Source organism: Medicago sativa, chromosome 3 (assembly GCF_051527215.1).
Source record: "Medicago sativa cultivar Bolivia chromosome 3, Bolivia_mono, whole genome shotgun sequence".
Taxonomy (NCBI): Eukaryota; Viridiplantae; Streptophyta; class Magnoliopsida; order Fabales; family Fabaceae; genus Medicago; species Medicago sativa.
The window spans coordinates 102,425,000-102,442,324 of record NC_140751.1 but is presented as its reverse complement, the minus strand read 5'-3'; the positions used below and the strand labels follow the sequence as shown (position 1 = coordinate 102,442,324).

The 17,325-nt window shown below is 33.6% G+C and overlaps 2 protein-coding genes across 2 annotated transcripts; both read right to left on the bottom strand.

Moving 5' to 3' along the window:
• Positions 1–6,682: 6,682 nt before the first annotated feature.
• Positions 6,683–8,877, bottom strand: LOC146943108 (cullin-like protein 3). The gene is made up of 6 exons (XM_085757224.1): positions 8,626–8,877; positions 8,223–8,319; positions 7,935–8,120; positions 7,772–7,819; positions 7,454–7,660; positions 6,683–7,246 (listed from the first exon to the last, which is right to left on the bottom strand). Exons 1-6 carry the CDS (start codon positions 8,772–8,774, stop codon positions 6,797–6,799), a joined length of 1,137 nt encoding a protein of 378 aa, XP_085613350.1. The 5' UTR covers positions 8,775–8,877; the 3' UTR covers positions 6,683–6,796.
• A 769-nt stretch (positions 8,878–9,646) lies between these two features.
• Positions 9,647–14,443, bottom strand: SAUL1 (senescence-associated E3 ubiquitin ligase 1). The gene is made up of 4 exons (XM_085757222.1): positions 14,232–14,443; positions 13,000–13,569; positions 12,585–12,894; positions 9,647–11,405 (listed from the first exon to the last, which is right to left on the bottom strand). Exons 2-4 carry the CDS (start codon positions 13,555–13,557, stop codon positions 9,829–9,831), a joined length of 2,445 nt encoding a protein of 814 aa, XP_085613348.1. The 5' UTR covers positions 13,558–13,569; positions 14,232–14,443; the 3' UTR covers positions 9,647–9,828.
• Between the last annotated feature and the right edge of the window lie 2,882 nt (positions 14,444–17,325).

Genomic DNA, 17,325 nt, shown 5'->3' with positions numbered 1-17,325 from the left:
TTCGTTTATATAAGACTTATTTTATAATAATTACCGTAGTGATATATAACATCATTTCTCTATTGCTCTTTGGTCTGCATCATGCTGAGCCACCTTAACATTCAGCTCATTCCTTACAAGTTTCAACTTCACTTCTTTTTTCTTTACATTATTCTTTGAGGTGCTATTTTCATTTCTCTTGCGTTCAATTTCTTCCACATCTTTTTCGTTCACATACAATTCACTTCAAATCTTCAATGATAATGTTTGACATCTTCTTTTTATTTTATTTTATTCTCCTTGATATTTTTTTTATGTTATATTTATTTATAGGTACAATCACAAAGTAGTTTTATTTTTTTTATATTTCTTACACAAGTTTTACTTCTTATTTTATTATTTTCTTCATACGCGCTTAATTCATTTGTTATGGGTAAGAAAAATGAATTATTTATATCATATCATTTGATATGATATTTATTTTTCTTACTCGTATCAAATGAATTATGTGTGTAATACTAATAATGAAAATAACAAAATAAGATGTACAATTTGTACAATAAATATCAAAAAATAAAAACTACATTGTGGATGTACCTATAAATATAACATTAAAAAAAATCAAAGAAAAGAAAATAAAGGGAATATGTCAAACATTAACATTGGAGTGAAGTTGCATGTGATCGAAAGAGAAGCTGAAGAAAATGAATGTAAGATGAATGAAAAAAGCACCTCAAAGGAGGATGGAAAGAAGAAAGAAGAGAAATTGAAGCTGCCAGAAAATGAGCTGATTGTTAAGGAAGGTGGCTGCTCAGCATGATGCGGACCAGAAGGCAGCAAAGAAATGATGATATATAACACTGCAATGATTATTATAAAATAAGTCGTCAAAATATTTATCATTATTAGTATTATATTAAAGCATAATATGTAATAAATAAAACTACCTTCATGTGTTTGGTTTGACCGAATAAAGAGTATATTGAAATGAACAAATTAATATATGAATTAATGATATTGTGTTTTAAGTTTTAATTTTAATGTATTATAGGATATTTTAATGTATTATAGGATGAGATCAATGAATATGGTACAACATTTTTAACATTTTTTTTGTCAAAAAAACATTCTTAACATTTTTTTGAAGTTAAATTATCTGAGACCTTGAGGAAGAGCACACTCACAAGTCTCAAGCTAATACCACTAGGCCAACCCAGGCTAAATATGGTATAACATTGTTATACATTTTAAATTGTTCAACCCTGTTCGAATGATCGTAATTTTTCACTATAGCAATTTTTTATCTATAGCTATACTACAATGATTTAAGATCTATCACTTGAATATCTTGTATAATTTCTCTTAAGATGTTTATGCGTTACTGAACGTTCAAGATTAATACACTATTTTTTTAACTTTTCATTATCTTATGACACTAATATTTGAATGCTAAATAGAAATCTAAAAATATTGTGGTACATTTTAAATTGTTCAAACCTATTTAGAAATGAAGTAATTTCTTTATCTATTATTATATATAAGAAATAATCAATTTCAAATTGTTCCGACCTATTTAAAAATGAAGTAATTTCTTCATCAAATTGTTTCTTTTTACGAATAGTTCATTTTTCACGGATTTCAAATTTTATATCAGTTTCAAAAGCAATTCCTTTAATAGAAATTAGAGCAGTTTTAAAGCATCTTCCCTATATTTTAGATTGTTCAATTGCTCTATAGCAAGTACATACATATCTTTAGATTGAAATCTTTTACTTAAGTGAATTTATTGCAAACAATATTTCATACCAAAAAGTCTTGACAATTTCTTAAGAAAATCTATATCAATCATTATAACACCGACCTTTTTCTCTGAATAAACCCCACAAACTTCTATCAATATTAGACATTGACTATCATCATTTCAGCCAGTTTATTGATGACAATGAAATGGTTGATTTACCATTATGTGGACGTCGGTACACTTGGTTTAAGGGAGATGGGACGTCGATGATTAGAATTGATCGATTTTTGTTGTCTGAAGAATGGTGTTTGCAGTGGCCCAACTGTATTCAGGTAGCCCTTCTGAGGGGCCTCTCAGATCATTTTTCGGTTCAGCTATCTGTTGATGAGGAAAATTGGGGACCTCGCCCGTTGAAAATGCTAAAATGTTGGCAAGATATATCAGGTTACCAGCAGTTTGTGAAAGACAAGTGGAACTCCTTTCAGATAGAGGGGAGGGGCGGCTTTGTGCTCCGTGAGAAGTTGAAATTGATCAAAGGGGCGTTAAAGGAGAAAGAAAAATTCCTTTTTCTTTCTTCGTCCGAACCTTTACATTATACTAAAAAAGAAAAAAGGAATCCCTGTTAGAAATGAGATTTTTTTTTCTTTTTTCTTCCCTTTCACATACGAAATCAATTGATATTTTTTGGATTTGTATCCATCGGGACTGACGGGACTTTCGCTGACCCTATCTACTTCCTTTGCGGAATACCTGATCAAGAGATGAATTAGCGGATCACAGGGCTAAGTCGAAGAATGCCTGAACCTTATTTAGTAGTGAGCCGTACCGCGAGTAGCTCCTAGCAAGGGCTTCAAGATCACTGACGAGCTCAATCTCTAAGTGTTAAATTAAAGGAGCGGCATTCAACGCACGCAAAAAATATTCCTGGTAAAATTGATTCTTTAAAGAAACGTCAGTCTGAGCTTGATGAAAAAGGGGAAGAAGATGGGTTGTCAGCTGAAGAGATTGTCGAAATGAGGGAGGTCTCTCAAGAGTTACATTTTTTGTCTCGTGTGAATACAAGCATATCTTGGCAACAGTCTCAGCTTCATTGGTTGAAGGATGGAGATGCCAATTCTAGGTATTTCCATTCGGTTCTTTCTAGTCGTCGGAGATGTAATTCCATTGCGGCGTTATTGGTGAATGGTATATTAGTTGAGGGGGTTCAGCCTATTCGTAATGCGGTGTTCTCCCATTTCAAAGACCATTATGCGGCTCCATATACTGTGCGACCGGTGGTTGAGAATTTGCCTTTCAAACATTTATCTTATGCGGACGGGAGTGCTCTTATAAAGTCGTTCTCTGCGAAAGAAGTCAAAGAAGTTGTGTGGGGTTGTGATAGTTACAAGAGCCCCGAACCTGATGGGGTGAATTTTGGTTTCATCAAACAGTTTTGGAATGAGTTAAAGGATGATGTTATGAGATCCATATCAGAGTTTCATCGGAATGGTAAATTGTCTCGAGGTATCAACAATACTTTTATAGCCCTTATTCCTAAAATTGATAGCCCGCAGCGTCTTAATGATTTTAGGCCTATTTCACTGGTTGGCTCTCTTTATAAAATTTTGGCTAAGGTGTTAGCAAACAGGCTAAAAATGGTTATCGGAACGATTGTTTCGAAAACCCAGATAGCGTTTGTAAAAAATAGACAGATTCTTGATGGTATCTTGATTGCTAATGAGGTGGTAGATGAAGCTAGAAAGGCTAAAAAGGAATTACTGCTTTTTAAAGTTGATTTTGAAAAAGCATATGATTCAGTCGACTGGGGTTATCTGGATGCGGTAATGCAAAAAATGGCGTTTCCAGCGCTGTGGAGAAAATGGATAAAGGAATGTGTGACAACAGCGACTGCTTCAATTTTAGTAAATGGCAGCCCTACAGAAGAGTTTCCTTTACAAAGGGGCTTACGTCAATGGGATCCTCCTCTTTCTCTGTTTCTGTTTTTGCTAACAGCAGAGGGGTTGAATGTTATGATGACATCGATGGTGAGGACTAACTTCTTTACAGGATACTCGGTGGGAACCTCTAATCCGGTTGTTGTGTCTAATTTACAATTTGCAGATGACACACTGTTACTAGGTACTAAATGTTGGGCTAATGTGCGTACGTTGCAAGCGGTGTTGACTTTGTTTGCTGAGATGTCTGGTTTGAAGGTTAACTTTAATAAAAGTATGTTGGTTGGTATTAATATTGCGGAATCTTGGTTGAATGAGGCAGCCTCAATTTTAAATTGTAAAGTGGGTCAGGTTCCTTTCTTGTATCTGGGCCTTTCTATTGGGGGTAATCCGAATCGGTTAGCATTCTGGGATCCTGTGGTGCATACAATTAAAACTAGATTGTCGGGATGGCAGAGTCGCTTTCTCTCCTTCGGTGGCCGGTTGGTTCTTCTAAAGTCTGTCCTGACTTCGCTCCCTGTCTATGCTCTTTCCTTCTTCAAAGCTCCGTCAGGTATAATCTCTATCATTGAATCTATTTTTAATAAAAAATTTTGGGGAGGGAGTGAGGATAACAGGAAAATTTCCTGGATTGCTTGGAGCTCAGTCTGTTTACGAAAGGAGTTTGGAGGGTTGGGGGTGAGACAGTTAAGAGAATTTAATATTGCATTACTTGGGAAATGGTGCTGGCGGTTGTTGGTGGATAGAGATGGGTTTTGGTATAGGGTCCTGGTGGCGAGGTATGGTGAGGAGGCAGGGAGGTTGGAGGTTGGGGGCAGGAGTGGTTCTTTTTGGTGGAGGGAGATAGTGAAGATTAGGGATGGGATAGGCGACATTGATGGAGGTTGGTTTTCAGATAGGGTATCGAAAAGGGTGGGGGATGGAACTACTACCTTTTTTGGTATGACAGGTGGATAGGAGATGTGCCGTTATGTACGAGGTTCAGTCGCCTTTTTGATTTATCGAATAATAAATTATGTACGGTGGCTGACATGTTTAATTTAGGTTGGGGGGATGGAGGAGCGGCGTGGAGTTGGAGGAGGAGGTTGTGGGCGTGGGAGGAGCAGTTGGTGGAGGAGTGTAGGCATCTTATTAATAATATTGTTTTGCAGTCTGACATTTCTGACAGGTGGCAGTGGAACCCAGACATCCAAGGGGGTTACACTGTGAGCGGTGTCTATCACATTTTGACAACTCCGAATGACCCCCCATTGGGTGGTACGAATGATCTTGTATGGCATAAGCAGGTTCCATTGAAGGTGTCCATTCTTGCTTGGCGATTGTTGCGGGATAGGTTACCAACCAAGACTAATCTTGTCCGAAGAGGTATCATTAACGCCGAGAACGCTGGGTGTGATGTAGGTTGCAGTAATGACGAATCAACGGCTCACCTGTTCCTTCATTGTGCCGGATACGCCCCTTTATGGCGACACATCAGGTCCTGGATTGGTGTTTTAGGTGTCGATCCTAATGACATTTGTGCCCACTCTTATCAGTTCATTCATTGTACAGGGCAATCAAGGACGCACAGATCTTTCCTTCATTTTGTTTGGTTACTTTGTGTCTGGGTGGTTTGGAATGCTCGTAATGATAGAATATTTAATAACATCCAAACCACCATAGAACAACTTCTAGAAAAGGTTAAATTTCATTCCTTGTGGTGGTTAAAGGCTAATAACGCCTCAATTGTGCATGCCACTCAGTTGTGGTGGTCGAACCCTATGTTATGTATGGGTATCGACTGATTGTACTGTTGTAAATATTGTTTGACTGTTTCTCTTTGCGGGATGGCCCTTTGGTACATCTTGTGCGGAAGAGGTGTCACTACCGGTGTTAATATAATCCATTTTTGTTTCTTCAAAAAAAATATTAGACATTGACTTGAAGTACATTTTTAATTGTAGATTCTAAGTTTTCGATTCATTGTCTTTTCATCCATGTTTACCTTGTGAACTTGTTCATTCAATAAACAATCATCTCTATTTTCAATTTCGTATTTACTTCTTTTCGTTTTTGTAATTTTTTTTAGAGGATAATCACAATGTATAAAAAAATACAAGTTAAATTACTATAAATAAAGATTAAAGACTAAAGAGAAGAAAAAAATTAGAGCTATAGGACCTCATTTCCACAAACTTAGGTGTTGCTTGTCGGCCCTTCCATTGATGATTCAATACATAAAAAATTGGAAACATGAAAAACATTTTAGAATTTAAAATTTTGAAAGAATTAAACTAAAAACAAATAAATTTTTTGAAGGGTTGAAAGAATTTAAACCTTAACTCTACATGGATAATCCTCATCGGCGCTAATGTCACTCTTCCATCGGATGTAGTGATCATAAGCGGTTGGCCTCGTTCCAATGAAATGTTGAGAGTTAGATAATCCTCTTTGAGTTCTTCAGGAAAAGGAAGAAGAGTTTTCCATGGTGGTTAGAGAAGAAGAAGCAATGGTTCAAGATTTCAATACTCGGAGTGAATTTCAATCCAAAATGAATCAGTCTTTGAATACTATTCTCTCTTATATTTTTATATATTTTAAGATATTTAACAAAGATATTGAGAGAGAGAGAGAGAGAGAGAGAGAGAGAGAGAGAGAGAGAGAGAGAGAGAGAGAAGGAGTATCTTTCTCTTTTCTTCTACAATTTTTGTGCTCTTCAATACTTGAGAGAAAGAGATAGCAACAAAAATAAAAGAAACCGCAGCACATAAAAAAAACCGCAAATTTAATTAAGGAGTCAATGCAATAATGACCACAATTTAAGAGTGTGAAGGAAAAAAAATTGATAGTAATGAGTTCATAAATTTGATGAGTTACAACTTACAATTCCACTTGATAGTCATGACAATATTGTTTCTTTGACTTCATGTTTGATGAGTTACTGAACAAGCAAAGTAAATATGAAATTGAAAATAAGACTTCATGTTAGATACTTGCTAACAAGCAAAGTGACATAAAAATTAAAATAACAAACTAAACGAGATGAAACTCAGAAGAATCTGAAGTCTTATTAATCAAAAGTGTGTTTGCAAACTTTAACCGAAACAAATACAATATCTCTAAGAAGCAAAGTGACATTGAAAAGTCCAAATGAAACATTTTTTTAATTATAGATCTCAGGTAACCCAAAGATTTGGTGTATTTCCCCAACATTCTTGCCTTTGATCATGTTTGCTATTTTATCACATACCAGATCCTGCAGGCTCTTGATGTTCAAGTACATTGAAGACAAAAGAAGATCATAGAGAGTTTCACGGTCTAACTCAACGAATTCAGCATCCCAATCCTCGATAAGATATTCATCATCTGATTCAGACATGTCAAATTCCTCATTGTGCTTCTTGCAATATTCAATGATCTTAGCCAAGATTTTGCTTCCCACGACAGAGGCAGACAGAGGAATGCAATCTTCCGTATGACCGATATTAGGATAAGTCTCAATAACATCTTGTATTGTTTTTGACATAACTGCTACATCATAGTCAACTTCAAACACATCACCATCAATACTCTTCAACTTGATTTTCTTTGACGAGTCCTTCAATTTCTCTTCCTGCAACTTTAACATTTTTTTATATTAATTGGATGCATTATTTCTTCAGGGTTACACATTTGATGTGCATGATATATAAAAAAAAAAAGTGATCATATTTAACAATACTCACCAAAATCATGTTTCAAATAAAAATATGGATCAATTTAATTAAATCAATAAAATATAGCAGCAATCACTTTTGTTTGAAAACTAGCTGAAATTCACCTTTAGAGTGTTATCTGTGAGAGAAAGACTCGCCATCCACTTTGAAGCCTCGTCATTAGAGTATAATGTTACATTCTCTTCAATCATTTTTTCTGCAACATATTTTGGATCAAGTTTTCCAGTCTTATCCCCAATCTCCGAGTAGAAAGTCAAAACATTGTTAATCAATTTTCGATCAATTTGCTTTCCAGCATGATCCTCAACAATCTGAAAGTAGAAAATAAAAAATCAACATTATAGAAAGAAAAAAAATCATAAACAAGAGTGGAATGATAAAATCACAGATGAATAGTAGAAGAAAATCAGAGAATATCTTACCATAGCTAATATAGCATTCATTACTTGAGTATTCACTTCCAAATATACCTAGGACACATATATAACATCATAATGACTATAATACACAAAACATGATTACCATTATGAGAGGAAAATTTGAAAAAGCAGTGTAAGTTTTCAAAGGAATATTCTCATGACCAACCAAATCATAAAAGGATAAGAAGCCAATTTCTTCAAGGGAATGATCCATGGATTTTCTCATGTCATATGTTTCAAGAGATCGAAAGAGTCTTGAGAGGCACAAGGTGATTATTTTGTAATTTGACCATCTTTTGAGTAATTCTCTCAACAAAACTTCATTTTCCTTTGCTTGCAGAGATGGCAAAACCTAATTCATGACGAGAAAATGTTTTAGTTAATTTTACGCATGTGATTAAATTAACAACTACTGAGATTTTATACTTACATTTGTGTAAGAAATTAGACGTACCTTGGAATTAATGTATTTAGCAAAGACCTTCTTATAATTGTCACATAGTAGCTCAGAATTTATGTCATCCACATCTGCCCTCAACTTATAAACAGATCTAGATACAAGTTAAGACCATATAATACATAATAAAATCGTATGGAAAAGGAAATGGTTGTAGATGTTTAACATATGAGATATGAATTTTGCAATCATATTCCACACATTCATGAGCACCACATTGGTGACCGTTGAATCGAGTTCAAACAGTCCAGACAGTTCATACATAAAAATAATCAAAATTTGCACTAATGTAAGACTATATCCAATCTTGATCTAAAGAACATTATGTGATGATAGTGTGAATGTATAAGATCTCCGACTACCGAAAATCGAAATTGGTGAGATTTGCTATTAAGGATACGTGTAAATGGACATGTAATCCTGAACGGTGAAACTTGAGTTGTCAATCTCAACACCTCTTTCTATTAGGTCTATGAATTTGTTCACACCTTTCTTAAGCAATGGCCATTCTTTCTGGAAACTCGTACGGCTCCTTTTTCCTTCTTCCATCTTCCTGTAGGAAAAGTGTCAAATGCAAATGTTTATCAACCTCAATTTTTTTATGATCCTAAAAAAACATAAATTTTGTTGAATGTTAACAAAATGATCTATTCTAAAAAGCTTTACTACAACGAAGTATACAACCAAGGCATGAATCATCAATAATGTAACGATTAGTAGAGCTAGAGCATATGCATAAATCCAATACACAGATACAAGAATTCTGTAAGAAAATAAAAGTGTTGGGGGGAAGGTGTGATAAATAATGTACTTTGACCGACCTGAATTAGATGATCGATCTTTTGATTGTTGTTTGGTCTTTTTTATAGTACTTGAGGCGTTACACAGACAGTATTCAATCACAATAATTTCTTCTCCTTATTTATACTTGTGAATCACCAAAATAAAAATGAGATCAAATCTAAAATTAAAGCTAAAACTTATTCTCCCTCTTTCCTTTCCTTTTTTTTTTTTTAATCACACTGTTGCCTATCAATCTAAGGAAGTAAAATTAAAAAGAATAATAATAATAAATTGAGACGATTTTATTTATTTATTTGGTAACAGAAAAGTACTACGAAAAATGATCTAGATCGAATGACTTTATTGGCGGAAAGTCACTGATTTTTGTTTCAAATTATCTTTATAGATTCATGAAAACAAAATGATAGAAAATATGTTATTCTTACATTTGTTACAAATTTATTACATTTTATTTTTCGGTATAAAATGTTTCTCTGAATAGAAAAAAGTTCCGGTCCCTGTGAAGTCAAATAAGAAACTAAAGGTACAAACAAGAGGTCAAATAGCTGGATTATAGGAAACAAAAATCTGATCATTTAATAGAATTAAAAAAGCAATAAAAGCAAATGAAGACCTCCTAAAAGAATGGGTAATTTTGTATACAATAATCCCAGGGGCTACAGTTGGATAAATAAATGCATACAAGACAATAGCATACAATATAGATACAATCCAAAACTGATTTTTAAAAGCATAAAAATTACATACAAATTTTTGTTATCATAAACATCACAGTGAAGCATTTACAACAAACCTACACTCATCCCATGTTTGGAAAGATTCCTGAGAAGTTTGGTATCTTATCAACATGCTTGAGGGCACGCTCAGCAATCTGCCTAGTTCGATAATCACCGTGTTGGAAAGCGTCCACAAGTGCAGTACTCACATTTTGATCTCCAGAAACTTCGTAGGCTATATCGTCTGTTCGCAACAGTCTCTCCACTGCCCAAACTGCCCTCCTCCTCAAATTGTCTGTCCGTTTCTCGAGCAACACATCAAGTATTGGCTTCACTCCTTCGGCCTCGCACAAAACCATTACACCTTGCTCAATATCTACTCCATCATCTATTACAGTACATAAGGCTGCAAGTGCTGCCTCGACCACATTCACATTTGTGTGGTCCAGTAGAGCTACTAATTTAAGGACTGCCTGTCCTTCGTAGAGACAAAATGTTTCTTTTAAAGAACACTTCCCTCGGTGGATCCTACATAATCCGGTAATCACCGGTGGTTTGCTGAAACACGAAAAGAATGAAGCACAAAAAGCCGGTTCTGGCATCTCAGGCAATTTGGTTAAATTCTTTGATTCTAGTGATAAATTCTCCAAAGCTATAGCAGAAACCATCTGTACATTATCAAGTCCATTGGTCTGAAGCAGTTCAATGAAGAGTGCAGCAAGATTTTGATCACGGCAAAGCGCGACAGCATCAGGCTCATCAGCCAAGACATATGTAATCCTTGCAACAATCTTCATAAGCCCTTCAAGAAATGGTGTCACAAACCGAGTGCCTCTAATCTCTCCTTGCCTGATGGCAATCACTTTCGATATCGCCATAAAAAAAGCGCCTTCATCCAGTAGCTGTCTCGTGAGGCCTAAATCTCTCTCGGGTAGATCTGCTAAGAGGCCAACAGCAGCCGCCTGCTCTTCAGTGATTCCGATATTTTCTGATATGACTTTAACTAGACTACTAAGTTGTCCCACCGAACCACGAAGCGCATCGGCTAATTCCGGGCCCATGTGTGGAGACAAATTTTGAAGAAGTTTTATGGAAGCTAAACGAAGATCTTTCTGCGGTGCCTCAATGAATTGAACTAGACTGATAGTGGCACCAGAGCTTTTGATAGCAGAAACCAGACTCAGCACTGTAGTTGGAGAACTAGCAAGTCCAACAAGAACTTGGAGAAGTTTGCACTCAATTGCTGGACCAGTGTTGCTTATAAGATGGAGTAGCTTATGAACTATATCCTCTGAGACCAGAGTTTGGTGATCAGGTCCAAGTGGAATTGAATCGAAGTCTTCTCCCGAATTCACAACACTGGCAAGAATTGTAGCAGAGACCTCTTTTAGTCGTGTGGGAAGCAGATGAGGGCCCACCGCAAAAAGGTCGTTGACAAGTGGGGAAAGTATTCCAGCCTCTATTAAAACCTTTGCGCTTGGCTCACACGATGATATCTGGTTTAGTGCCTTTAGTGCAGCTTCTCTTGACTGCATATTGCCACTTTTCATGATATCGATCAAAGATGAGCCCACAGTTCTGGCAACAAGGACTTTAACGTCATTGTCCAAAACCAGCTCACCAAGGATTCCAGCCATGGACAGTTTGGTTTCTGGAGGCCCTGCAAAAGTTTCAACGAAAAACAAGACAATGGATTAATATCTACAAAGGAATAAAGAATTCTACAAGCAAATGACACATCAATATTCTAAATATTTAGAAGACACACAATTAATAAAAATATTATGGATTATAAATCAGAAAACCTATTATTATGGATTATAAGATACACAATCAATAAAAATATGTCATGTAAAAGCAAGCGACATAGCAAAAATATAAGCTAATATATCATATACAAGTCCTAAATCAAATGACAAAAGAAAAGTGGCTTACCATTCAAAGTTGGCAAGACTAAAGTAGCAGACGATACTAAGTTCATGCAGTGAATTATAAGAATGAATTGTTATACACACGTAGGGGTTCACCTTGATTAAGTTTGGTTTTGTACGAATTAAGATAGGACTCACATGTTCATTCAGATACCAATTACCATGTTCAGGTGTGTTAATGACTTAATGTAAACAAAATTAATCAAAACTAAGTTGCATGCAGTTAATTTCCATCAAATTCAAGTTTCTAGTGTTACATTCTCTAATATTTTCTTGTAATTTCTAACTTTTGGTGATCGTATATTTTCTAATTGCTTGTGATATCAACATATTTCTGATTTTTAGGGACTAAGATATTTTCCAGATAACACTTCTATATTGGTTGCAACAGGGAAATGTGTTGATCTGTTTTATGTGGTAATTGTTTAAAAAAATAATTTCTACCAACTCCTAAAAAATATGAATTCTACTAAACTCCTAGTAAAGAGGGGGAACTGAAATGACACTTTAGAAGGGGGAGAGGTTTTCTAGACCATTAGCAAACTACAAGATGATGTAAGAAATATTTTTTAAGAAGCTATTTTTCCACCCTGATTATATAGCCTATTGCACAGAAATGGTATCAATCTTAAGTTGGAAGCTTCTTTAAAACATCTTTCACATAAGTGTTATTCATTTCACCCGATCCTTGAAATATTCATACAACAAATATAATTTTTGTCTTAATCTTCCACATAATTCCAAAAGGAGGAACATATGCACCACCATTTTACAGTAATATATGTGTAATATGGCCGGAATGCTAGTCAAGCAGTTTATGTTCTCTTGAGAAGTAACATAAAACAGCGATCAAACTAACCACACAACATTGATATGATGCGATATAAGTTAAAGAGAAGTGCTAGTACCTTCAAGAAGATGGGTTAGAAGAGGCTGCAATCTACCATTTTCAGCCATCTGCCGCACATTATTCTCATATTTCTCCAGATTCTCTAATGTTTTATCAGCCTTCTCAACGGTGGAAAGGTCTTCTGATTTGCTGCTTGTCATTCCAACTAATATGAGAATAGATCCGTTGATTGAACCAATCTTCTCACAAAGGGTTTCAGATTTCGAGAGTTCATAAAGCAAAGAGACAGCTTCCTCTCTTTCTTTAGAAAGCTCGTGAGAGAGGAATTTTACTACCGTACGCACAGTGTCTCCTTCAGCCAACAGTTCCTGTTGAGCAAAGAGATGTTAATACGAATCTCCAAAGGCAGGCACACTGATGATAGCAAAAAAATGAAAAGGAAATGAAATGATAACTAGCAAACCTGCAACAACCTTATTCTCATCGTCTCCCTCAACCACAATTCTAAGGGTTTCAAGAGCTCTACAACGAACTTTACGGCTGCTACTCTTCAGCATATCAACAATCATCGGTATAAGCCCTGCACTGCGGACAACATGTTTATTCGACCGACTTCTTTGACAGATGTGCTGGACATACCTCAAGGCCTGAAGGGTTTCCTTCTCAGGACTGCCCGTATTCAATGACCGGCGAGCCATATCCAGCTGTGCAGCTTCATTCCTGGTAGTCCACTCTTCAATGGTGTTCCGCAAAGCCATACTAGGATTCATTTCGGTGCTTTTTAATTCTCGAAGAGTCAGTGGGCAAACTAGTTTCCGTCCACTCTCCCTGCATTCCTTGAACCATTTTTCAATTGCTTGACGTTCATAAGTCTGTCCGTTTTCTAAAGTAACAGGATCACGCATAACTTGCTTCGTCAAAGGACATACAAAAGCATCATAAATAGGCTCAATATGCATCCTCTCGAACAGAAAACTATCATCTGACTGACTGCCAGGGTCATTACTTCCATCCCAGCTAGAAGACATCATATCTCCAGTTATCTAACCGACAGCCACAGAGAAATAACAATGAGATTAAGTTATTAGTCGCTCAAATTAAAAACATACATAAATTGTTTCAGGATTCGATCACAAGAATGATTTGAAACTACAAGCAGTAGTCCAATTATACTAGTCTTTTCAAAAGAAACCAAAAATTGTTTTAGATATAAGTCTGTTTCAAAGTACTAGATACTATTTTTCTTCATCCAATTATACTCATAATTAATCTACCAAGTGTCTTGCAAGATTAAAAACATTGATAAACAAAATGGTATTTTAGGAACATTAAGAAACAAACAAAGATGTGAGAATTGTAAAAGAATAGTAGTAATAATTTATACAATGCAATGATAGGCAAGAAATTAAACAATAAACGCATTTAATGACTAAGCATCAATAATTGAGAATGATATCATAAAGATTAACCAGAATTGCATATATCATCTTAATTTAGAATCAGGGACCTACGAAAATTACTTGAGCATATATTATCATGAAAATTACTACTAGTATCTTACTAATAATGGAAGGGGGGGTGTTTTAAGTAGTAATAATAGAAACTAGATCAAAAATAGAAACTAGGTAGGTGATGGTTAAGGAAAATAGACAAACATAATGAATAAAGAGTGTTAATTACATAACAAATCGAGAAAAAGAAATACCTGTGTAAAGGAAAAAAATATATAGTTTTAGTTTGGGAATCAAAGAAAGAGGGTTGAAGGAAAGTTGATTGGGCGATGAAATTGTTGTGGTGGTGGCATGGTAGAGTTGGAGCTGAAAGGAAAGAAGGAAGAAAGATATTACTTGAGTTGAAGGAGAGAGAAGAGAAGAGAAGAGAAGAGAGAGAAACACCAACAATAAAACAAAACAAAACAATGCAAAAATTGAAAAATAGTTGTGAAAATAAAATAGAAGAAATTCCAGCAAGAGAGAGAATGTTGACTCAATGCAAAGGTAGTCGTCAGGTCAGACAATGTAGAGAGAGAGAGAGACATGAACAACAATCAATCAATAATTAATTAATAATTTAATAATCATCATATTAATCATACTCCTCTCTACCATAAATAAACCAGGTTGGCTCAACTTCATGTAAGAAAAGAAACTGATTTTTCTTAATTTTAACTTACAAAAAAATATATTTAAGATATTCCATATACTCATACTAACATAATATTTAACACATTAATATTTGTCGTTAAAAAAATAATCTCATCTGCAGTCTTAATTTAACAATAAAATATATATTTTGAAAATTTAAAAATTTATTTCAATCCTTTTTGTAATTATGGCACGGAAAGTAGCAGAACTAGAAAAGACATCTGGGATGATCCAACAACAGTGATGGAGTTTGATTGTTTTTTTTATGAGAAATGATATTTTGACAACCACTTTTTGACAACTTTTAGACAACTTTCTCTCTCATACTCACATGATGTTGTTATCCTCTCTCTTCCTTTTTCTCTCTCCATTGTTTTTAACCAATAAGAAGTGAGAAAACAAGGTTATCAACAAAGTTGTCATCAAATGGATGTCAAAATATCATTACTCTTTTTTTATTAATATGTTTTATCATTGGTTATTTCTCAACAAAAAATATATTTTGAGGTCATGTTTGTTGAATATGATTCCAACCCATATTTTAAAATCCATACTAGTTATCAACTCGATCAAAGTACTAGGTCACTAGTTCAACAATTAGGTCATCAATTAAGAGCCCGTTTGTTACAGTTTTTTTTAAGAAAAAAATCGTTTGTTTTAAAAAATAATCACTTTTAAAAGTGTTGTATCCGTTTGTTATAGTTTTAAAAAAAATTAGAATCTAAAAACAACTTCAAATGAGAAGCTGTTAAGAGCAGCTTCTCAAAAAATAGATTTTTTTAGAGGAGAGAGAAAATATTGTTTAAAAAATTGAACTAATTTTGTAACAAAAAATCTCTTTTATATAGAGCCCGTTTGTTATAGATTTTTTAAGAGAAAAATCACTTTTAAGAGTTTTGCATCCGTTTGTTACAGATTTTTAAAAAAATCTGAATCTAAAAAAAATTTAAAAACAGCTTCAAATGAGAAGCTGCCAGAGCAGCTTCTCAAAAAATAGATTTTTTTTTAGAGAAGAGAGAAAATATAATTTAAAAGATTGAACTAATTTTGTAACAAAAAATTCTTTTTATATAGTTGTATCCAAACAAACTAGATTATTTGCTTAAAAAAAGTGATTTTTATTACAGTAAGCAAACGCAAAATAGATTCTGATTTTCTACAAAATCTCTAAAATATAATCTCTAAATTATTTTATGTCAAAATCACTTTTATTTTAATCCGTAACAAACGGGCTCATAGTCATATCCAAACAAACTAGATTTTTTGTTTAAAAAAAGTGATTTTTATTACGACGCAAAATAGATTCTGATTTTTCATAAAATCTCTAAAATATAGAGCCCGTTTGTTATAACTTTTTTCAGGAAAAAATCACTTTTTTTTAAAAAAAAAAATCACTTTTAAGAGTTTTGCATCCGTTTGTTACACATCTTTTTCAAAAATTCAGAATCTAAAAAAAATCTAAAAACAGCTTCAAATGAGAAGCTGTCAAGAGCAGCTTCTCAAAAAATAGATTTTTTTTAGAGGAGAGAGAAAATATGATTTAGAGCCCGTTTGTTATAACTTTTTTAAGAAAAAAAATCACTTATGTTAAAAAATAATCACTTTTAAGAGTTTTGCATCCGTTTGTTATAGCTTTTTAATAAAATCATAATCTAAAAAACAATCTAAAAACAGCTTCAAATGAGAAGCTCTTAAGAGCAACTTCTCAAAAAATAGATTTTTTTAGAGGAGAGAAAAAATATTGTTTAAAAGATTGAACTAATTTTGTAACGAAAAATCCCTTTTATATAGTTGTATCCAAACAAACAAGATTATATGTTTTAAAAAAGTTATTTTTATTACTGTAAACAAACGCAAAATAGATTCTGATTTTTCATAATATCTCTAAATTATTTTATATCAAAATCACTTTTATTTTAATCCATATCAAACGGGCCCTTAAAAAATTGAACTAATTTTGTTACAAAAAATCTCTTTTACATAGTTGTATCCAAACAAACTAAATAATTTGTTTAACAAAAGTGATTTTTATCGTGGCAAACAAACACAAAATAGATTCTGATTTTTCATAAAATCTTTAAAATATATAGCCTGTTTTTTATAGCTTTTTTTACGAAAAAAATCACTTTTTTAAGAAAATAATCACTTTCAAGAATATTGCATACGTTTGTTACAGATTTTTAAAAAATCAGAATCTAAAAAAAATCTAAAAACAGCTTCAAATGAGAAGCTGTTGAGAGCAGCTTCTCAAAAAATAGATTTTTTTTAGAGGAGAGAGAAAATATGGATTTAAAGATTGAACTAAGGGCCCGTTTGTTATAGCTTTTTAAGAAAAAAATCACTTTTTTTAAACAAATAATCACTTTTAAGAGTTTTGCATCCGTTTGTTATAGATTTTTAAAAAAATCAGAATTTAAAAAAAAAATCTAAAAACAGCTTCAACTGAGAAGCTGTTAAGAGCAGCTTCTCAAAAAATAGATTTTTTTTAGAGGAGAGAGAAAATATGATTTAAAAGATTGAACTAATTTTGTAACAAAAAATTCTTTTTATATAGTTGTATCCAAACAAACTAGATTATTTGTTTAAAAAAAGTGATTTTTGTTATGGTAAACAAACACAAAATAGATTCTGATTTTTCATAAAATCTCTAAAATA

Bases quoted from the DNA above. Each gene is read 5' to 3' on its own strand.
- LOC146943108 (XM_085757224.1), bottom strand. From the start codon at position 8,774: ATGGAAGAAGGAAAAAGGAGCCGTACGAGTTTCCAGAAAGAATGGCCA. The intron at 8,121-8,222 runs GTACGTCTAATT...GTCATGAATTAG, and splicing joins CTAAATACATTAATTCCAAG to GTTTTGCCATCTCTGCAAGC. The intron at 7,247-7,453 runs GTGAATTTCAGC...TTAAAGTTGCAG, and splicing joins TCACAGATAACACTCTAAAG to GAAGAGAAATTGAAGGACTC.
- SAUL1 (XM_085757222.1), bottom strand. From the start codon at position 13,557: ATGATGTCTTCTAGCTGGGATGGAAGTAATGACCCTGGCAGTCAGTCA. The intron at 12,895-12,999 runs GTTGTTGCAGGT...TTTGCTCAACAG, and splicing joins AGGGAGACGATGAGAATAAG to GAACTGTTGGCTGAAGGAGA. The intron at 11,406-12,584 runs GTACTAGCACTT...AAACTTTTGCAG, and splicing joins TCTAACCCATCTTCTTGAAG to GGCCTCCAGAAACCAAACTG.